Source organism: Ylistrum balloti, unplaced genomic scaffold (genome assembly GCF_031769215.1).
Source record: "Ylistrum balloti isolate Yb309-2 unplaced genomic scaffold, AGI_CSIRO_Ybal_v1 Utg371796, whole genome shotgun sequence".
NCBI classification, from domain to species: Eukaryota; Metazoa; Mollusca; class Bivalvia; order Pectinida; family Pectinidae; genus Ylistrum; species Ylistrum balloti.
Genome location: NW_026782896.1, coordinates 40,795 through 65,034, shown reverse-complemented (window position 1 = coordinate 65,034; position 24,240 = coordinate 40,795). Strand labels below are relative to the sequence as shown.

The 24,240-nt window shown below is 36.2% G+C and overlaps 1 protein-coding gene across 1 annotated transcript in view; it reads right to left on the bottom strand.

The window, feature by feature from the left end:
* Positions 1 to 24,165, bottom strand: part of LOC132563610 (putative lipid scramblase CLPTM1) — a 29,526-nt gene extending 5,361 nt beyond the window's left edge. The window contains exons 1-13 of the mRNA XM_060228351.1: positions 24,085 to 24,165; positions 22,449 to 22,634; positions 19,736 to 19,894; positions 17,356 to 17,473; positions 15,570 to 15,655; positions 13,354 to 13,465; positions 11,464 to 11,566; positions 10,354 to 10,498; positions 8,705 to 8,798; positions 6,982 to 7,172; positions 4,566 to 4,661; positions 3,077 to 3,212; positions 1,588 to 1,755 (exon numbers count right to left, since the gene is read on the bottom strand). Coding sequence (XP_060084334.1) covers positions 1,588 to 1,755; positions 3,077 to 3,212; positions 4,566 to 4,661; positions 6,982 to 7,172; positions 8,705 to 8,798; positions 10,354 to 10,498; positions 11,464 to 11,566; positions 13,354 to 13,465; positions 15,570 to 15,655; positions 17,356 to 17,473; positions 19,736 to 19,894; positions 22,449 to 22,634; positions 24,085 to 24,165 — 1,675 coding nt within the window. The remainder of the gene's footprint in view (positions 1 to 1,587; positions 1,756 to 3,076; positions 3,213 to 4,565; positions 4,662 to 6,981; positions 7,173 to 8,704; positions 8,799 to 10,353; positions 10,499 to 11,463; positions 11,567 to 13,353; positions 13,466 to 15,569; positions 15,656 to 17,355; positions 17,474 to 19,735; positions 19,895 to 22,448; positions 22,635 to 24,084) is intronic.
* Positions 24,166 to 24,240: the final 75 nt, after the last annotated feature.

Sequence of the window (24,240 nt, the reverse complement as noted above, 5' to 3'; positions counted from 1 at the left end):
CAACAGGTAATCTAGTGCTGACTGCCAGGTAAAACATTAATAATATCAACAGGTAATCTAGTGCTGACTGCCAGGTAAAATATATAATAATATCAACAGGTAATCTAGTGCTGACTGCCAGGTAAAATATATAATAATATCAACAGGTAATCTAGTGCTGACTGCCAGGTAAAATATATAATAATATCAACAGGTAATAAAATATATAATAATATCAACAGGTAATCTAGTGCTGACTGCCAGGTAAAATATATAATAATATCAACAGGTCAACAGGTAATCAACAGGTAGTGGTGACTGCCAGGTAAAATATATAATAATATCAACAGGTAATCTAGTGGTGACTGCCAGGTAAAATATATAATAATAATCTAGTGGTGACTGCCAGGTAAAATATATAATAATATCAACAGGTAATCTAGTGGTGACTGCCAGGTAAAATATATAATAATATCAACAGGTAATCTAGTGGTGACTGCCAGGTAAAATATATAATAATATCAACAGGTAATCTAGTGGTGACTGCCAGGTAAAATATATAATAATATCAACAGGTAATCTAGTGGTGACTGCCAGGTAAAATATATAATAATATCAACAGGTAATCTAGTGGTGACTGCCAGGTAAAATATATAATAATATCAACAGGTAATCTAGTGGTGACTGCCAGGTAAAATATATAATAATATCAACAGGTAATCTAGTGCTGACTGCCAGGTAAAATATATAATAATATCAACAGGTAATCTAGTGCTGACTGCCAGGTAAAATATATAACAGGTAATATATAATAATATCAACAGGTACCAGGTAAAATATATAATAATATCAACAGGTAATCTAGTGGTGACTGCCAGGTAAAATATATAATAATATCAACAGGTAATAATATCAACAGGTAATCTAGTGCGGTAAAATATATAATAATATCAACAGGTAATCTAGTGCTGACTGCCAGGTAAAATATATAATAATATCAACAGGTAATCTAGTGCTGACTGCCAGGTAAAATATATAATAATATCAACAGGTAATCTAGTGCTGACTGCCAGGTAAAATATATAATAATATCAACAGGTAATCTAGTGGTGACTGCCAGGTAAAATATATAATAATATCAACAGGTAATCTAGTGCTGACTGCCAGGTAAAATATATAATAATATCAACAGGTAATCTAGTGCTGACTGCCAGGTAAAATATATAATAATATCAACAGGTAATCTAGTGCTGACTGCCAGGTAAAATATATAATAATATCAACAGGTAATCTAGTGGTGACTGCCAGGTAAAATATATAATAATATCAACAGGTAATCTAGTGCTGACTGCCAGGTAAAATATATAATAATATCAACAGGTAATCTAGTGCTGACTGCCAGGTAAAATATACAAAACAGGAAATGAATAAAAAGTTTAACTATGTTAGCCTAATAGGCTTCTTTGGTTTTCAAGTGATAAACTAATTAGCTACTGATTATTTCCAATATTTACAAGTGACGAAAAACCTAATTTTGAAGAATGTATCCAAACAATGTGAAGAAATAGAGATTGTATACAAGAGAAATAATGACTAAAATATGCTTACCATCTCTGAAGCAGCCTATACGATATAGTGTAGGCATTTTGATCACAAATGCAAATATATCATCTATGAAAGTGTTGAGTGCTTTGTAGGTCATCATCCTCCATGGAAGATGAGCAACAGACTTGAGTTTATAGTTGATAAACAGTTGCGGAGTCATCATGATAAAACCTGTTAAAATCAGTTTTGAAGAATTTAAAATATTGTTTTGTTTTGTTTCAGAACCATCTGTTCCATTCATCTTTCATAACAGACAAACATAGATATGTAATGTTTTAAATAAAAGTCCACTATGGACACTGCATGCTCATAAATCAATTTTCACTAGATGCATATGAACAACTTTATCACATACATGTAATATGACAATGCAAGAATTTCCATGGTGAGATAAAAAATATTTGTTAGAATGCTTCTGAGACCCACTTCTGAGGTCACCACTTTGCACGTGTTTTACTAGCCAATTATTTAAACAGTCTAGATTGAGAAAACAAAACAAATACTCATATGTAACATAGCATTTTCCAAGTGCTTTGGTAACTGAGTAAAATTGGTCGTGTCTAGTGTTTAGTACACATGCAAGTGTTTCAGGATATATGTGATAGACTATAGGGAGTTTGCTTGCTTTTCAGTTTTATTATACTTTATAAAATATATTTATGGATAGCTGAGAAGTACTGATCATCTTCATGTAACTTCAAGGTTCTCAGGTGAATGCAACTCCTTTTGGGTCTAGCGTATGTGTTATCATGATATAGGTTATCATCATATATCAAGTGAGTTTCACTTTGGGCAGTCAATGTTGAAATGATAACTGGTTTTACCCTTTCATACCCAGGGATGCCCATACTTGTTTCCAAGCAAGGGTCGACCACTTTGTTAGATATGTTGACTGGAAGATGTCCTTATCACAGCGGTCATATTCCAAGTATTACGAAAAGAAAACTTTTAAGTTATATCTCAAAATTGATTTTTTTTTATACTTGCATTGTCAGCTTTAACATTCAGAGTAGTTATTGCTGCTAAACAGCCAAAGGAAATGGTTAACCTTCAAGGTGATAACCAATTGATCAATGCACAGATAGACAATTACTTCAAAGCCTTGGGCAAGACAGTCAAGAAACAAGGTGTAGACTTTCCTACCCTTAGGCTCAGGAAAGCCTTGGGTAAGACAGTCAAGAAACAAGGTGTAGACTTTCCTACCCTTAGGCTCAGGAAAGCCTTGGGTAAGACAGTCAAGAAACAAGGTGTAGAATTTCTTACCCTTAGGCTCAGGAAAGCCTTGGGTAAGATAGTCAAGAAACAAGGTGTAGACTTTCCTACCCTTAGGCTCAGGAAAACCTTGGGTGAGACAGTCAAGAATTTCCCCCTTCCGTAGAAATTTCTCTGTGCTTAAGTTAAGTGAAGCACAGCCAAGAACCTGCTCCTCAGGTAGAGGTGTCTTTGTACAACCATTATGCTATGGAAAGATCCCTTTTATCTACAGACTTACCAAATGTGAGAAGGAATCCATACATCATGGAAAGTATCCAGGAGTACCAGCCCTTGTGTTCTTGGTAGAATAGACTGTACACTGCGTAGCAACCCAATAGTGGAAAGAGAACCCAGGACAAGTATTTAAAAGCCATCTGAAAGAGAAAAACAGTAACATCCTATAGGGAACTTGGCACAGATCATGTAAATCATTCAAACACAATTGGTTTTTTCCAAACAAGGGAGGTATCCTAGCACTCACCACTGAATGACCTTTCTTGGTAGAAATAACCATTTTTCTACTTTTCCTTTCTTTTGCCTTTCTCTCTTAATAATTTGAAAACAAGGAAATCCTACATTTGAGACCTAAGAGAGATCTAATAACAACTTGCTGAGAAATTGAAAACAAACTTCAAACGTCAAAACCCAAGATGGTTTCCAGTCAGTGATTTTTCTTTCTTGAGCAGACACAAAATTGAAATAAATTGGCACAACTTGGAATCAAGGGAAACCTGCAAAACAAGTTCCAGAAATATCTTCCTAGTACTTCTCAAGACAGAGTGATAACAAACTTTGTAAAAATCGAAAATGGCTCCTTGTTGGCCATTCCATTTCAATAATCAGTCTCAAAAATACAAGAGACCATGGGGAATATACACTGGAGTATTTTGTAGGAAATAGCTATAATAGGCTTCAACTGTCAACATCCAAAATGGCTACCTGCAGCTGTTGGCCATTTTGATTCAATGATCAATTTCAAAATTAAATGGGCACAACTACAGACCATGGGGGAAAATACACATTATTTGTGAAAAATATCTTTCCAATAGTTCTAAAGCGATAACAAACTTCAACACTCAAAATCCCTGAAGGCCGCCTGTCTGCTATTTTGATTCCCTGAACAGATTAAAAAATTGCATGGGCACTGTAAAAGGGGAAACCACAGATGAAGTTTGAGAAATATCCCTTTCGTACTTCTACAGAAATAGTGATCTTCTACAGAAATAATGATAACAAGGGTTGTTTGAAGCAGGACAACAGACCATGAACAAAGAGTAATTTAAAAATCCCACAGTTTGATCACAGTCATCTGAACACTTATTGGAAGAATTTCAAACCGAATCATTTCATTCCTTAGGTGATTATGTGGGAATGCTTTTTCTGCCACACTTTTGTTTTCAATAAGGAAAGATAACTATGCTCTTCCCTTTTGGATGAAGTCATCCAGTCTGACACATATAAATGACAGTGCAATGACCAGTTGACAACAACAGCTTCATGAGGAATCAATCACTTCTATTTGATGTAGACAGTGGTATCTTAACCCTCTAAAGATTTCAAAGTTTAGCACTCAGCAAAGTCTGACCCTCTGGTTAAGTTCTGTCCACATAAGACAAAGGAGCCAGATTCCACGTAATAAACATTACAACTATTTTTCATGTTCGTCCAATGAGAAATCACGATTCAGAAGAAAAGATGAATAATATAAGTAGATTACACGAACTCACCGTGTCATATTTCTTTGTTTGAGATTCTGTATAAGTTGATTTATCATCAAATGAAAGACGTGGTATAACTCCCATGATAAGGTTTTCTCTGTCCACCTGGAAAAGATAACAATACAGCTGTGTAAAAGCTATTTGAAAACCAGTTTATTTGTAGCACACTCCAGTTTTATTCCTCAAACTACTGGCTAAAACATCAAAATTCTTCAGCATTGTATCAAACATTGAATTATGTGTATATTCAGTTTTTCATATTAAATTGGCGAGTTTAACGACTTTGATTCAAAGATACCCAGTTTTTCATCCATGCGATTAACATATTGGTCAAATATAACCTGTTTGCAAGCTTTTTTATAGAACTCAAAATAACAAAATCAACAAATGTGTTCTTGAATACAGAAAGGTCTATCATTTCTTTTTATCTGGTCAATGCCACATACTACAACATCATTTTTCTGTTCATGTCTAAATCTAGGTCAAAGCCATATATATGTAATGTATGTATATTTTTCATGCTAAAGTAAGGCTTCATAACCCAATGTCATGGCACAAAATGTTTTCCTACAAGGTTGCAACAAAAAAAGACAACAAAGACAGATGTAGTGGCCTTCAAAAGTACATGAGAGTGACTAAAAGTAACCTTCAACAGTACTGTGGGTGACCAACAGTAACGTTCAACAGTACTGTGGGTGACCAACAGTAACCTACAACAGTAATATGGGTGACCAACAGTACTGTGGGTGACCAACAGTAACCTATAACAGTACTGTGGGTGACCAACAGTAACATACAACAGTACTGTGAGTGACCAACAGTAACCTACAACAGTATTGTGAGTGACCAACAGAAACCTACAACAGTACTGTGGGTGACCAACAGTAACCTCCAACAGTAATGTGAGTGACCAACAGTAACCTACAACAGTACTGTGGGTGACCAACAGTAGCCTACAACAGTACTGTGGGTGACCAACAGTATCCTTCAACAGTAATGTGGGTGACCAACAGTAACCTACAACAGTAATGTGAGTGACCAAAAGTAACCTACAACAGTAATGTGGGTGACCAACAGTAACCTTCAACAGTACTGTGGGTGACCCAAAGTAACCTACAACAGTGCTGTGGGTGACCCAAAGTAACCTACAACAATACTGTGGATGACCAACAGTAACCTACAACAGTACTGTGGGTGACCAACAGTAGCCTACAACAGTACTGTGGGTGACCAACAGTATCCTTCAACAGTAATGTGGGTGACCAACAGTAACCTACAACAGTAATGTGGGTGACCAACAGTAACCTACAACAGTACTGTGGGTGACCAACAGTAACCTTCAACAGTACTGTGGGTGACCAACAGTAACCTACAACAGTACTGTGGGTGACCAACAGTAACCATCAACAGTACTGTGGGTGACCAACAGTAACCTACAACAGTACTGTGGGTGACCAACAGTAACCTACAAAAGTACTGTGGGTGACCAACAGTAACCTACAACAGTACTCTGGGTGACCAACAGTAACCTACAACAGTACTCTGGGTGACCAACAGTAACCTTCAACAGTACTGTGGGTGACCAACAAACCAACAGTAACCTACAACAGTACTGTGGGTGACCAACAGTAACCTACAACAGTACTGTGGGTGACCAACAGTAACCTACAACAGTACTCTGGGTGACCAACAGTAACCTTCAACAGTACTGTGGGTGACCAACAGTAACCTTCAACAGTACTGTGGGTGACCAACAGAATTGTGGGTGACCAACAGTAACCTACAACAGTACTGTGGGTGACCAACAGTAACCTACAACAGTACTCTGGGTGACCAACAGTAACCTACAACAGTACTGTGGGTGACCAACAGTAACCTTCAACAGTAATGTGGGTGACACAAAGTAACCCACAACATTACTGTGGGTGACCCAAAGTAACCTACAACAGTGCTGTGGGTGACCCAAAGTAACCTACAACAGTACTGTGGGTGACCCAAAGTAACCTACAACAGTGCTGTGGGTGACCCAAAGTAACCTACAACAATACTGTGGATGACCAACAGTAACCTACAACAGTACTGTGGGTGACCAACAGTAGCCTACAACAGTACTGTGGGTGACCAACAGTATCCTTCAACAGTAATGTGGGTGACCAACAGTAACCTACAACAGTAATGTGGGTGACCAACAGTAACCTTCAACAGTAATGTGGGTGACCAACAGTAACCTACAACAGTAATGTGGGTGACCAACAGTAACCTACAACAGTAATGTGGGTGACCAATAGTAACTTTTAACAGTAATGTGGGTGACCAATAGTAACTTTTAACAGTAATGTGGGTGACCAAATTGCAGTTGCGTGTTACCTGTCTAGTTAAGTTATATGTATCATCATCTTAGGAGTCACTCTGAAAGCATTTTTACCTTCACATTGACAACCTTGTGTATTTTCCAGATCTCGATACCTAGTCCAACTATAACACTGAGTTGCACCATAAAGTTTGTCTCATTGTCGAGGACATAGAGTACAACAATCAGTGACTGGAACACGTTGAAGAAAACAGAGCGCACAGAGAGACCCTCCAGGGACTTTCGGTTCTTCCAAAACTGGATATCTGAATAAGAAAAACAAAGTTCAAGAGAAACATCTTCCAAACATTAAAAGTAACTTCAAAGAATATATTGGACTATTTCAATGTGTTTATGTTTGCTAAAAATCTCAGTGTAATTTTCAAAATGCACTTCAATATCTAATTGACAGTGAGTGTTACCTGTCTCTCCCAATATGTATATATCACCACAGAAAGTCAACTGATAGACAACCTTGTGTATTTTCTAGACAGATTTGTAGCCATGTAGTCCAACTCCACTGATAGACCTACAGATTTGTAGCCATGTCGAGTCACATACCGACAACCAACTGATAGACCTGTTCTGGAGAAAACAGAGTCCACTGCACAGAGAGACCCTCTGGGACTTTGTAGCCAAAACTGGATATCTGAATAAGAAAAACAAAGTTCAAGAGAAACATCTTCCAAACATTAAAAGTAACTTCAAAGAATATATAGGACTATTTCAATGTGTTTATGTTTGCTAAAAATCTCAGTGTAATTTTCAAAATGCACTTCAATATCTATTAGACAGTGAGTCCATATCTCCCAATAACATATAGTCACCACAGACAAGTCAACTGATAGACCTGTTCTAGACAGATTTGTAGCCATGTAGTCACCACAGACAAGTCCACTGATAGACCTGTTCTGGACAGATTTGTAGCCATGTAGTAACCACAGACAAGTCAACTGATAGACCTGTTCTGGACAGATTTGTAGCCATGTAGTAACCACAGACAAGTCCACTGATAGACCTGTTCTGGACAGATTTGTAGCCATGTAGTCACCACAGACAAGTCCACTGATAGACCTGTTCTGGACAGATTTGTAGCCATGTAGAACAATATGTCAATAGATAAGGTTATCAGAGTGGAAATATCTTAGCAGTATTACTCAACCTGACCAACTTTTTATTTTCACAATTCATAACGAAAAATTTCTCGGCTTCCACTCGACCATTATAACTGATTAATTATGACTTTCAGTGCAACGAACTAGATAACTATCAGATTTGAATGACAGAAAACATGGCTAATTTATCATGTCATTTTACATAACAATAATTAAAAACCAATGCATAATTACTGCCTTAAGTAATAAGCAATATTTAGAATTCTTATGTATTTTCCCAAACTTGTGTATAGGTAGGAATATATATGTTTTATTACAAATCATAACCACAGTTCTCCATACTCTGTAATCATTGAAAATGATTTAACTTGTTTCACACTTGTTGTAAATGGAATAAAAAGTTTTTTAATATGCATAACTTCTATACGCCAGAAAGTCTGATTTTTCTATAATATTTTGCTTTCCTTAATTGACAAGATTATGCGTTACAAAATATTTACAGTCTTGGCACTCAGATTAGTCATCTTTTCCCTTCATATTTCAGGAGATGTATTATTTTGTATTAGTACCAGTTTGCAAATAAAAGTTTATCAAGAATTTATCAAAACATGAAATTGCAATATGCTGTGACAGAAATCACACATAAACTGCTATACAGATTTGTTGAGGTAGAGTCAACTTACCATTTTTAAAGGCAAGGAATTCAAATACACTATGTACTATAGAAATGACAATGGTGAGTGCTAACAGGTATGGGTTTGTCTCCAGGAAAGCCGTCTGAAATAGACACAAAGGTCAGTACTATGTATGATTACCATAAATTTCTGCGTATAGTGCTCACTTTTTCAAGCTAAAACTGTTGTGTCAAAAAGGGGGTGCGCATTATACGCAGGAACATGCCATTCTTGGGGTTATCATTCCCGAGGTCTGCGTCTGCCATATTGGATTACCTCTTTTTTTTTTTTTTAATCTGATGCCAAAAAAGTACCTGCGCACTTTACCAGAGTGCGCACTATACCCGCAAATTTAAGGTAATTCTAAATAAGGTGACATGTTATAGAATAGAATTTCTTATAATACAACCAGTAAAAGATTAGAATGTGACATTTGGTTGACTACACAGTCACCTTCAACAGACAAATGTACACTAAGGTCGAAAATAGTGTGACGAGATGGTAAACAGATTATAGACTAAAACAATACACCAGATGGTAACGATGTACTGTAGTCTATTCAGCTACACTTTGTTGAACACTTGGTCACAGATGTGGGAAAGTCTGCAGCCCTCCTCATCCCTATTAAGTACTGGCCCGCTGTGGCGTATCCAGATGACTTCCTCAACCAATTGTCTGTAAAGGTTGTTTTCCCTGTTAACTATTTAGGAATTTTCCAAGTCAATGATGTCATTTTGCTGTGTGGAATGATCTGTAAGTGCAGATTTATTGATCGTGGACTGTGAATGTTTTTGCTTTGATCTAGATCTCTGTGTTTTTACCTTCTTGGGACTCCGCATCTTTTTGATGTTCAAAGAGTCGGACCCTTAATCTCCTGCCTATTTCTCCGAAGTAAGATGTATCGCAGTTCTTGCATCCTATTATGTATGCGCATTCTGCGACATTTTCTTTGGGTGTATTATCCTTATGGTGGACTAGGATATTTCGGAGGATCTTATGAGGTTTCATGGCTGCTGCAATGCCATTGACCACAGTAAATCCTCTGAATGGTTTCTGACAGGCCTTTGATGTAAGGTGACAGGCCTTTGATGTAAGGTGACAGGCCTTTGATGTAAGGTGACAGGCCTTTGATGTAAGGTGACAGACCTTTGATGTATGGTGACAGGCCTTTGATGTAAGGTGACAGGCCTTTGTTGTGAGGTGACAGGCCTTTGATGTAAGGTGACAGGCCATTGATGTAAGGTGACAGGCCTTTGATGTAAAGGATGACTACCTGTTGTTCTTTCATTTTGTTCTTTTCCTTGGTATTTTGTCTTTTAGTCTTTTTGCTTACATTAAATTCATGGTGGGTCAGTACTTAATAGGGACAAGGGGGGGGGGCCACAGACTCTCGCACATCAATGACCAGGGTTAAACAAAGCTTGATGAATTGACTACAGTACAATCTGGAGTATTGTTTTGGTCTACAATCTGTTATCCATTTCGTCACCTTAGTGTACATAGGATTATAGATTCCTTATCCTTTCTATTGACATTACCAACCTGAAGAAAATGTTCCATAAATACACGCAATAGGATGATTTCTTTGATGTTTGAAACATGAGTTTTGACCTCAATGCCATGTTGAATATAAAGCACTGATGCAGTTTTGCCCTCACCTTGATGGTATCCTGGTCATCATCGTTGTCCTCTATAAAATCCATCCCTAGATTGGCATACCATTTACTCCTCATTCCCTGGGCAGCGTACATCTGCCAACGCAGGAGTGAGATTGGTGTGTAGGTCAAGGTCAAGTTCAGCACCCTGATGAGTCAAAGTACCAATCAAGAATATCAGTAAAAATAATGAATGCTATCTGAAAACAAATGTATTGGAAACAGTGGGTAATGATTATGTCATTAAGGGGTTATGGGCCCTGAATTTGTGCACTGCATATTGTCTTAGTATGACAAATATTCGTACTAAGTTTTAATATCCTAATTTAAATGAAAGCAATGTTATGCTCCAGACTTGACATTTTAACGAAGGGCAATAACTTCAATTAAGGGGTTGATGGCCCTGAATTTGGTACACTGTATGTTGCCTTAATATGACATATACATACCAAATTTCATTACCTTAGTTTAAATGCAAGCTAAGTTAAGCTCTGGACCCAGTTGACAGGTTGCAGGACTCGACTTTGGTACACTACACATTGCTAATTATCCTACTTTGAGGGCAACCAAACTTATACTAAGGATAATAACCCTGTAATTAAGGGGCTGCTGGCACTGGATTTGGTACACTGCACATTGTCTTAGTATGACCAATGCATAAACCAAGTCTCTTGATTTTTTGCTTAACTATGGGCAAAGTTAAGCTTCAGACACAAAAGTACAGATGAATGAAGTGGTAACTACATGCTCCATGAACATTTTCAGGGGAGCATTAAAAAAGATTCTAGAACATTTCAAATGAATGTCAAAATTCTCAAAATCTAAAAGGAAGCTGGTTGGAGTTTGCTACAGAAACACTCACTCTATTACTAACTGAACTTAAAAGTATCTACAGGTAAGTTCATTGCATACTCCAAATGTCATATTTGGCAAAGTGACTTCTTATACACACAAAACATTTCAAACTAAGTAATTGAAATGAAAAAAAAAGACCTGTAATTCAATTTTTGTAAGCGTTCCCATTCTCGTACAGTTCAATGTGTTCCCATTTTTGTTCAGTTAAGCTTGTTCCCATTCTCATTCAGTTCAGATGAGAAATGATATGAAACTTACTTGACAGAGCTGTTGATGGGTTGGTAGTCAGTGTTGAGATTCCAGTATTGATTGAAGTAAAGTACTGGGAAGTATTTATTGGTTCCTGGGACAAATTCTACAACTGTAAAGAAAATTAGGAAATTTCTGTAACATATGTATGTCTCTCCTACCAGTGAATTTCAACCCTTTGAATTTTTGACTGATGAGCTAATAAGATAAGGTTTAGAACTTGATGTTATGATACTATAAGGTAAATATATAACACTGATTTTGAATGATACTCAACGATACAGCGAGGTACATCCCTCTTATGTCATGACATCCCTAAATCAACCCTCTTATGTCATGACATCCCTAAATCAAACATTTAGTGTCATGACATCCCTTAATCAATCATTAAGTGTCATGATATCCCTAAATCAAACATTTAGTGTCATGATATCCCTAAATCAAACATTTAGTGTCATGACATCCCTTAATCAATCATTAAGTGTCATGATATCCCTAAATCAAACATTTAGTGTCATGATATCCCTAAATCAATCATTAAGTGTCATGATATCCCTAAATCAATCATTTAATGTAATGAAGCCCTTAAATCATATATCAAGTGTCATGACAACATTAAATCAAATTATTTAGTGACCAAACATCCCTAAATCAGAGCTCTCGCACGCTTAAGTTTCATAACATCATCTCTAATCATTTGAAACACATTATAGCGGCATTGACTGTCACCTGAGATAAGCAATATTGAATATAACGGTTTAAGGATAGTTATCAAGTGTCATGAAACAGAAATTGTGACACTGAATATAAACAGTGTCAATACATGCATTCAATCTAAACTGTCATTCTATACTGATAATTCTTATAAAGTTATTTCCAGTGGGAAATAATCAATGTTATGCTCAAAAATACAATTTTTCTAAGAAAATTACAGTAAAGTCTAAAAAATATACTCTTCCCAAGGAAGAAATGTGAAACTCACTTTGGTAATTAAAGTACCTTAAGATACTTCCATTCCTGAAGATCATTTGATTACACCATATCTGGGTCTTGTGAAGAAGATTTTTGAAATTAAAGTCAATATGACCCCTTTTGGCCCCTAGGGAGTGGGGACTGTATAATTCACAATTTTGGTTCATTTTAGGCCAGGGAAGGTTTCTTCAAAATTTTTTTGAAAAGAAGTCAAAAGTTTTAAATTGTTAATGGATGCACAATGCACAATGCACTACACACGACACCGGATGAAGGGTATTAGAATAGGTCACCATGAGACTTTGTCTCAGGTAACCTAACAAGAGGTCCATGGGTCTTTACGGTCATCTGGCTACAAAAACTTTCAGCAGGGACAAAGGTTATTTTTCCTACTTTGAATGAAATCTTTCTGTTTTCCATGATGCAGATGGTAGTTTTGGTGAGGAATAGGTAAATGTAACAAGTGTTACCTATTATTTGACAGTAAAGTTGGAGCTCAATTCAACTGATGAATCTTAAAGAAAGTTTGAAATAGGTGTTGCACAGGAAGACCATGATTGTGCAATCATGTTACAAAATGGCCTCCCTGGCTGCCGTACTGAAGTTTTGACAAGGTTGAAAAATAAGAACACTTTGTTGGCTGCTTTTCCTTAACACCAATTTTTAGCTCAATGGCACCATTGAAACTTGAAAAGAAAGTTAAAATATGTTTTTCAAGATGGTGGCCATCTTGGATTTCAAACTGACCTGAAAAATATCAACACTTGGTCAGGATCATCTCGGATCACTTCAAGCAAGTTTGAGCTTAATCCCACTGGTGGAACTTGGGAAGTTTGAAATGTCAAAAGTTTATGCATGGTGCACTAAGGATGACGACGGACGAAGCACGATGGCTATTGATCATTGTGACCCTTCAGGTAAACTTACAGTCATTGAGAGGGGCCGGGATGGAACCCCGCATCCAGGGAGAGTGGTCATCTAGCAAATTGATTGTCAGGTTGGGATGCCAGTGCGACAGGATTTCGTATGATGAATTTTTCTACAAACATAACATGCAAAATTACTCAATAGAAAGGATTTCTACACCAGATAGCTAGTTTCTCCAAAAATTGCGGTAGGTACGTACTATAACTTCTATGATTTTATTAAAGTTTGGAACATGTGAACTGAAATAATCAAAATTAAGACTTGTCCATTTTGTTTTTACAGTGGAAACTTACGATACTAGATTCACAAAACAATGGTTGAAACAATACCAGCATGTTATCATAAACCCATAGTCAGAAAGTTCATCATGAAATCACTTAATGAAACCTTTAATGTGTACATCCCTAAATCAGACCTCTGGTGTTATGAAGCCCAAAATTATTAAATAACTATTGTCATGAAAACCTTAAATAAACCCTGTAATGACATGACATCCCTAAATTAAATGTCATGTCGTGACATCCCTAAATTAAATGTCATGTCGTGATATCCCTAAATTAAATATCATGTCGTGATATCCCTAAATTAAATATCATGTCGTGATATCCCTAAATTAAATGTCATGTCGTGATATCCCTAAATTAAATATCATGATGTGATATCCCTAAATTAAATGTCATGTTGTGATATCCCTAAATTAAATATCATGTCGTGACATCCCTAAATTAAATGTCATGTCGTGATATCCCTAAATTAAATATCATGTCGTGACATCCCTAAATTAAATGTCATGTCGTGATATCCCTAAATTAAATATCATGTCGTGACATCCCTAAATTAAATGTCATGTCGTGATATCCCTAAATTAAATATCATGTCGTGATATCCCTAAATTAAATGTCATGTCGTGATATCCCTAAATTAAATATCATGTCGTGATATCCCTAAATTAAATGTCATGTCGTGATATCCCTAAATTAAATATCATGTCGTGATATCCCTAAATTAAATGTCATGTCGTGATATCTCTAAATTAAATGTCATGTCGTGATATCCCTAAATTAAATATCATGTCGTGACATCCCTAAATTAAATGTCATGTCGTGATATCCCTAAATTAAATATCATGTCGTGATATCCCTAAATTAAATGTCATGTCGTGATATCCCTAAATTAAATGTCATGTCGTAATATCCCTAAATTAAATGTCATGTCGTGACATCCCTAAATTAAATATCATGTCATGTCATCCCTAAATCAGAGCTCTAGCATCATGACATCACTGTATTAAATCTTCAATGTCACAACATCATATCCTATCGTTTCAAACATCTTATTAATTAATAACTTACAGTCCTTGATTGCACTGGATAGAACCCTGCATCAAGGGGGACTGGTCATCCAGCAGATTGACTGTCAGGATGGGAGTTGACAGTAGGACAGAAGCTATATCATGTGTTTATAACACAGCATGGTGATGTACAAGGTTCTAATGTCTGGGGACAATGCTGAACAATGTGTTTATATCACAGCTTGGTGCTGTACGAGGTTCTAACGTCTAGGGAGAATGCTGTACAATGTGTTTATAACACAGCTTGGTGCTGCACGAGGTTCTAAAGTCTGGGGAGAATGCTGTACAATGTGTTTATAATACAACTTGGTGCTGTACAAGGTTCTAATGTCTGGGGAGAATGCTGTACAATGTGTTTATAACACAGCTTGGTGCTGCACAAGGTTCTAAAGTCTGGGGAGAATGCTGTACAATGTGTTTATAACACAGCTTGGTGCTGTACGAGGTTCTAAAGTCTTGGGAGAATGCTGTACAATGTGTTTATAACCCGGCTTGGTGCTGCACGAGGTTCTAATGTCTGGGGAGAATGCTGTACAATGTGTTTATAACACAGCTTGGTGATGTACGAGGTTCTAACGTCTGGGGAGCATGCTGTACAATGTGTTTATAACACAGATCGGTGCTGTACGAGGTTCTAATGTCTGGGGAGGATGCTGTACAATGTGTTTATAACACAGCTCGGTGTGTTTATTTCATACCTTGTATTTTTGTTTTAAAAGATGCTTTTCAAACTGACAAGAACTTACAAGGACATTATGATACAAACTTTTTTTCTTCTGAATATATCTAAAGCATGTATCTGAAATATCACAGAGGCATCAGTATCTAGTCACTGAAAATAGTTTCTAGAAGTGTCTGTTACTACCTGGATGAGGTCAGGATGCACATCAGTTTGGCCTGTCAGCAGATTTACTGTATTGTGGAATTTCCTTTTTTTGAACTTGTTTAATCCTGGAAAATAAAGAAAATACATCATCAATTCACCAGGTAGATTATAGACTTAGGGAAACAGAATTTAACCATGGTAGAGCTTTATTTAGATCTCAAATTCCCTCGACAGAAAGCAGTGATCTTATACAGTATTCAAATGAAACAATTCTTTCTTTTGATGTGATGCAATAGTGCTGATGTAATTCTGGTTCCTGTGACTACTCCTAACTATATATAGTGTAAACACAGACTGGCTGCAGATGGGTTTGTAATTCTGGTTTCTGTACCTACTCCTAACTATATATAGTGTAAACACAAACTGGCTGCAGATGGGTTTGTATTTCTGGTTCCTGTGACTACTCCTAACTATGTATAGTGTAAACACAGACTGGCTGCAGATGGGTTTGTAATTCTGGTTTCTGTACCTACTCCTAACTATGTATAGTGTAAACACAGACTGGCTGCAGATGGGTTTGTAATTCTGGTTTCTGTACCTACTCCTAACTATATATAGTGTAAACACAGACTGGCTGCAGATGGGTTTGTAATTCTGGTTTCTGTACCTACTCCTAACTATATATAGTGTAAACACAGACTGGCTGCAGATGGGTTTGTAATTCTGGTTTCTGTACCTACTCCTAACTATATATAGTGTAAACACAGACTGGCTGCAGATGGGTTTGTATTTCTGGTTTCTGTACCTACTCCTAACTATATATAGTATAAACACAGACTGGCTGCAGATGGGTTTGTAATTCTGGTTTCTGTACCTACTCCTAACTATATATAGTGTAAACACAGACTGGCTGCAGATGGGTTTGTATTTCTGGTTTCTGTACCTACTCCTAACTATATATAGTATAAACACAGACTGGCTGCAGATGGGTTTGTAATTCTGGTTTCTGTACCTACTCCTTACTATATATAGTGTAAACACAGACTGGCTGCAGATGGGTTTGTAATTCTGGTTTCCGTACCTACTCCTAACTATATATAGTGTAAACACAGACTGGCTGCAGATGGGTTTGTATTTCTGGTTTCTGTACCTACTCCTAACTATATATAGTGTAAACACAGACTGGCTGCAGATGGGTTTGTAATTCTGGTTTCTGTACCCACTCCTAACTATATATAGTGTAAACACAGACTGGCTGCAGATGGGTTTGTATTTCTGGTTTCTGTACCAACTCCTAACTATATATAGTGTAAACACAAACTGGCTGCAGATGGGTTTGTAATTCTGGTTTCTGTACCTACTCCTAACTATATATAGTGTAAACACAGACTGGCTGCAGATGGGTTTGTAATTCTGGTTTCTGTACCTACTCCTAACTATATATAGTGTAAACACAGACTGGCTGCAGATGGGTTTGTAATTCTGGTTTCTGTACCTACTCCTAACTATATATAGTGTAAACACAGACTGGCTGCAGATGGGTTTGTATTTCTGGTTTCTGTACCTACTCCTAACTATATATAGTATAAACACAGACTGGCTGCAGATGGGTTTGTAATTCTGGTTTCTGTACCTACTCCTCCTAACTATATATAGTGTAAACACAGACTGGCTGCAGATGGGTTTGTAATTCTGGTTTCTGTACCGACTCCTAACTATATATAGTGTAAACACAGACTGGCTGCAGATGGGTTTGTATTTCTGGTTTCTGTACCTACTCCTAACTATATATTTGACTTTGATATCTTATTGATGATGAACATACTCATTGATTTGTAGACGGTTGTTCTTCTGGAGTAGTGGGCCTTGTCTGCAGGATTAGGCGATTTTCCAGCACGGACAAAATACACATGCAAAAATATTGATCCATTATTTTGAACAACCTGAAAGTAAAATATTCTGTATGTGAAAAAAAATTCTATATAACAAAGTGATATGTGTCAGCCATGCTGATTTGAACCAGAGGCCATATTGGCCTGTAATGCTTGACAACTGTTATTAAGACTATAATGTTTACACAGGTATACAGAACTATTCTGGAGAAAGGCAGATTATGTTTACAATGCTAGTATATGTTAAAATAATGACGTTATTCAGCCTTCACTCTTGTCATTTTCAACATGAAGTCACCTGACTAGCTAGCAATGTATCAGTTTATATTTAATTACATTACATGGCAGATCACATCAATATAAAACCTAAAAGAATAAATTTGCTGCCAGCTAGCTGTAATCTTTTACTTTGTTTTCCATTCAGAGGTCAGATCATAACCTTAGTTCATCATTCGTAAAATATGTGTCAAGTGTTGTGGTACTCAAACATGTGAGTGTAGATTCTCAGAGTATGACTGCTTTTCAACCTTGACATTTCAAATGACCAACACCTTAACATTGGCAAGATGAGTGCAGAGGATTATAATGATATGGTTCAGTGTTGACCATTCATTACGTTGTGACTACATTCTAGGAAATACATGCTAACAGGGTACAGTATGTGTGGTACAAACAGCCAGTTACATTTCTGATGTAGGCATGTTTATTTTTCAAATGCCGTAGCTCAAAGTCAATGCTTATCAGCTAATTATTCATCAAATATAGTGTTGTTTGAGCTCATTATACATTCAAAGGGTCGGCCATAAACTGCGTCTATGTTGTAACTGAAACTACTGCATTTGTAACTGTGAACAGCAACAAATTAAAACAGAGGTCGTTAAAGTTTACCACTAACTCAGCGACAAATTAAAACAGAGGTCGTTAAAGTTTACCACTAACTCAGCAACAAATTAAAACAGAGGTCGTTAAGGTTAACCACAAACTCAGCAACAAATTAAAACAGAGGTCGTTAAAGTTTACCACTTACTTAACACTATAGCTCCCAGAGCCACAGGTGACACACACTGTACATACAAAACTGAACACTATAGCTCCCAGAGCCACAGGTGACACATACTCTACATACTAAACTAAACTAAACACTATAGCTATCAGAGCCACAGGTGACACATACTCTACATACTCAACTTAACACTATAGCTCCCAGAGCCACAGGTGACACACACTGTACGTACTAAACTGAACACTATAGCTCCCAGAGCCACAGGTGACACACACTGTACGTACTAAACTTAACACTATAGCTCCCAGAGCCACAGGTGACATATACTCTACATACTAAACTAAACTAAACACTATAGCTACCAGAGCCACAGGTGACACATACTCTACATACTAAACTTAACACTATAGCTCCCAGAGCCACATGTGACACATACTTTACATACTAAACTAAACTAAACACTATAGCTACCAGAGCCACAGGTGACACATACTCTACATACTTAACTTAACACTATAGCTCCCAAACAGGTGACAATACTCTACATACAAACTATAGCTACCAGAGCCACAGGTGACACATACTCTACATACTAAACTAAACACTATAGCTACCAGAGCCACAGGTGACACATACTCTACATACTTAACTTAACACTATAGCTCCCAGAGCCACAGGTGACACATACTCTACATACTAAACTAAACACTATAGCTACCAGAGCCACAGGTGACACATACTGTACATACTAAACTAAACTAAACACTATAGCTCCCAGAGCCACAGGTGACACATACTCTACATACTAAACTAAACACTATAGCTCCCAGAGCCACAGGTGACACATACTCTACATACTAAACTAAACACTATAGCTCCCAGAGCCACAGGTGACACATACTGTACATACTAAACTAAACTAAACACTATAGCTCCCAGAGCCACAGGTGACACATACTGTACATACTAAACTAAACTAAACACTATAGCTCCCAGAGCCACAGGAAACAAACATACTCCACAGAACCATTGTTAGTTAGACAAGTCCTTTGTGTCACTAATGCCCATCCCACCAGGAAATTGAGTTGGTGTCAGCTTACAGATAAAAGCTGAAGTGTTAAGTCGTGTTTTAAGACAGTTTACACTTTGCATGTGTTGAAGTACCACAATACTTCATGTATCTTTTGAGCATTTGGTTAGTCAATGATTTTCATCTAATAGCATATAGCCAATGAGAAACCTACAAAATAACCATTGTGACCAGTCACTATGTTAGTAACAGTTTTGGGTATATTTCTGACTGTACCTACCTCTGGAGTAGGTATTTGTCCACTCTTAACAAAGCTACCATCTCCATCAACACCACTTGTCCAGTCCCCATACACCAGGTCTTTTTGATGCCAGAACAGACTGTCTGGTTTGTTAAAGTCTGTGAATTCTTCTTGTAAGGATAGGTATATATACATGTCCTAGAAAAAAAAAATAAATAGATATTTAATATAGATATGTACTGCCTTTCATATTTATAAACAGGTCTGCAATAAGTATACATAAGTATAGGCTTAGCTTCATTCTGACTTGCCATATCCTGCTGCATATAGCTACCTAAAGTATTTCAAATCTGTATTTTGTACTAAGTTGAGTTGAACACCCTATGAAAGCCACTGAGCTAACACAAATTATTTACACTGATGTGGATGCCAATGGGAAAAGATAACCTTGCCCTTGGTTTAGGACAATAACAAATGGCACTTAAATTTCAATTTCACAAACTTGCTATTATAAGTTTTTCATCAACAGAGTATATGGGTTACAAAATACACATATTATTTAATGCCACATTTTCATTATATTACAGGTCTTTTTTTCAATTTCTTCACATTGAGAACATTTTTAACGAATAAATGAGTTTTTGATAGGATCATTCTGATCAGAGTAGTTTGATGCATATTCAATTTTTTTTGTATCTTTTTCAAAAACATTTTTTTAAATAGATACATCCCTCACTGCTTCCTCAAGGAGAAAAAGTATTTTCCAAAGTATTTACAATTCTTACTCACAAATGAATTAATACTTTCAAGGAATTGCAACAGTTCCAATTTTCTCATGAGCTTTGATATATCAACAAATGAAATTCTGTTTTTTTTCCCAGGACGACTATGTATATAAATTGTTGCCTATCTTTTGCGGAGGGCAGTGTATTTAAATTGCTGCCTATCTCGCCATATAAGGTCCATTGATCTTCAGTCTAGTCACCCTATGATAAACCCCAAACTAATTGCAACAGAAATAATTTCTATGCTAAACGTTACATCAACTAACCATAAACAACATATAAAAAATCGACAAAAATCGACAAAGGGGAAAATGATGAAATCTTCATAATTAATAAGTAGCTGAACGTTGGAAATCGCGTTGATCTTTCCAGCACGTGTGGGCCACCGTATTAAAAAAGAGTTCCACAAGGGCGATAATCTCAATGCAGACGACGCACTGTATAGTAGTGATTTTAGCCGTGGGAAGTATTAGTAACTCTTTAAAAAGTGTGTTTTTAATACAAATTCTATAATAGCTATAAACAACTGATCATAACTAGGATGCATCTTTTACCGTATTATAGCAAGACCAACTGTTTTTATTGAAAAAAAATTTAAAGGTAGTCACAGGTCTATTTTGATGTCAATCACACGAGTAGTTCTAGATACATTTGTATAATTTCACTGTCTATAAAGGGAATTTGTCTATATAAGCAGTGTTAATTATCAAACCAAATACAATACCATTTTTACAAACATGGTCGTACCTCAAATACAATTATTTAGTCGAAAACACACAATGAATATACATATACTACATACGAGAAATTACAGCCATATCAAAAAAGTATGGAAGCCCATACATGCAGATTGTGTAAATTACGGACATACTTTACATTATGTGCAAAATGCAAAAAACATTGCTGAGCTTTGTTTTTGTATTAAATTTTACTTTTGTATTTGTTAATTCATCTGATTTCTTACTTATTTCTGTGTTTGTGTTAGAATTTGGGCCTCATTTTGCTTCATTTCCATTCCTATTAGAAAGGAAGCCCGGAGGGTGGCTAATGCACACATCTATGGTAAGTTGGTGCTTGCCGGCATAAATCCATTTTGCTTTGTTTTTGTTATTTTTTTTTCCGGTCTTTAGTTTTTTATTAATTTTTCGATCTTTCGTTTTTACTCAGTTGATATTTTGCAGTTACTTTCTTAATCTGAAATTTTTCATTCGACCAAATTTCAATAAAACTCAAACTTATGTTCTAATCACCTCCCCAGACGCGATACACTTAATTATTTCTGGTGTGAGTTGTTAAAAGATAATTAGCTTAATCAGTGATTAGCAACGCAAAACGATGATAATGCTGTAAATATACAATTTATATATGATGTTTCGCACATGATTTGGTATAGTTACGTTGTCTTATTCAAAGATTCAATTAGAATTATCGGCTTATTTTCGAGATGCAAAGACATCGAATTTTGAAATAATTGCTTATGAAACTAATCATCTTCTGAACAACTGCACCTGGATGGGCATCGCTATAAACCTTTATTTTTCTACACATTAATGGCAAAAATAAGTTTTTGGCAACAGGTTTAGGTAAAATATGTTTTTCGTTGCAGTTTTTGATGGGAGCTTGTGTGATTTGCAAAAAAACAAATTGATGAGAATGAGCACAGCTTCGTCTGAAAGGATGCAATTTCATGTCTTTGTTGTAAGTAACAGTCAAATACCTCTGCTGGGACTTTCAGTCTGCTGCAATGTATTGTTTGAAGCTTTCATGACTTCAAAAACTTGCAATAGCTATTCTCGCGGGAGTAACAGTTAGAGTTGAAAATTCTGAATTTCACACAAACTCTCATGTGTCGATTTTTTTGTGGTAATTAGTGAAGTATTAAGGATTGTAAAAATGCATAAATCATTTCTGTTGAAATAAGTTTGAGTTCAGGCCATTATCTGTCATACGGTTACTAGACTACTTACCATTATTGTATCCTTGGGGTAAATATTTTCTGAGTATGGTACAGCTGATTGTCCATCCTCAGGTTTCCCTGGTGTTGCTGTGGGTCGCCTGAAGAAGCTGCTGATCATGTAGATGAACACCATTCTCACTATCAAAGACTTTAAAATACCAAAGAATCCTGGACGGGCTTGAGCTTGTTCCTGTGGCTAAACAGATATATCATTATTTTAGTATTTAAACTCTCTAACATTTCAAATTTGGTTAAATACTGGCACAACCCAACAATGTTGTGAATGACATCAATTAACCTAGACTGATTGGTAAAATCAGATACTCAATAAAATCAACAAACATTTTCAGTTTAAATTGCATTATTTAATATTACAGGGGTGTAGTTTATCATTTAACCTGTCAAAAATTTAAAAATTAAGATAATTTTCAATCGTGACATTTAAATGGATTTTTCCCCATTAATAACAACAAATATGTTACCAGATCCAGATATTCAAATTTCATTATAAGAATTGGCAAGCATCGAAGGCACAGAAATATCTACTCTTCTGTTTTCAACAGCGAAAGATTGGAATTCTCATACCAGATCTTTATAAAAAAAATCTAAATTCTAATCCAATGTTAAGAAACACCTTGAGTTCCAAGCCAAAAGAAAAAAAATCTAGCGATCACTTTATTGTCTACTACTGAGGATACAAACAAATATTACCTTATACTGCGGTAGTGACTACTCTTTATCACCATAAATATGTACCATTATACTTATTGAATATTTCTATAACAGAATAAATTTACAATCATACGACATGTAATTAAATTAATTAGTTTTGGGCAGAAATGTTAACAGATCCATTTCTGATTTAATTATTTTTCCTTTTAAGGATTTCATTAAAAATACCTTAGGTATATGGCACAAACTACTATCAAACTGTGAAATTCATTGATACCATTGTGTATGTCTACTAACTTATGCTAAAAAGTATTGCTGTCTCATCTTTATATCACGATCTACTTATTTTTACAGTGCTACTAGCCTTTTTCAATTTTTTGTCTCATTTTATAGTACTATTTGCCTCTTTGTACAGTGCTATTAGCCTCTTTTTTTTAATTTCAGAAAATTGCTATAATATATTAAAAGGTGGTCGGAGAAACTTCCATTACATACAGTGTGTATGACACATTTCGTTATAAACCAAGTCAGAATACAAACCAAACTATTTACTGGTAATCTGAATTGTGATATGAATAAATTGTATAAATTAACTATTCTAAAATAATGCGATATCACGTAATGCGTCTGTTTACCGAAATAGACATTATCATTTCTCGAATAGATTAGTCAGTGACTGTGACCATGAAACACACAGTAAATAGACCAGTAATAATCAATATAACTGATTCACCCAAGCCATTTCCTATTTCTCAATGATCAAGCATCTGATTCATGTGTAAGGCCTAATAGAAACAGCATTCACTCTTGTGACGCATTCGCCTATATGAGCAAACAGATTTCTGTCTTAGTCACGTGTGTTAAGGGAAACACCGCTAGACGTTATGGATATCTCATCTTATTAAGCTCTCCGATGATCTCAAGATTACACAGCAATGTTCAAAAGGCATTGTACTCTGGTTTAGATTTAGTACCTGTCCATTTTGATCGGCAACTTCCCCGTTCGTTGAATTATTTTCTGTCTGTGGTGCAGCAGCAACTTCACTGTCCGCCATGTTCGGTTTTTAATACCCTCCAAGCTGTTTCTCTTAATTTTCCCTATCATTTAAAGAACCGATACTGTCACTCTT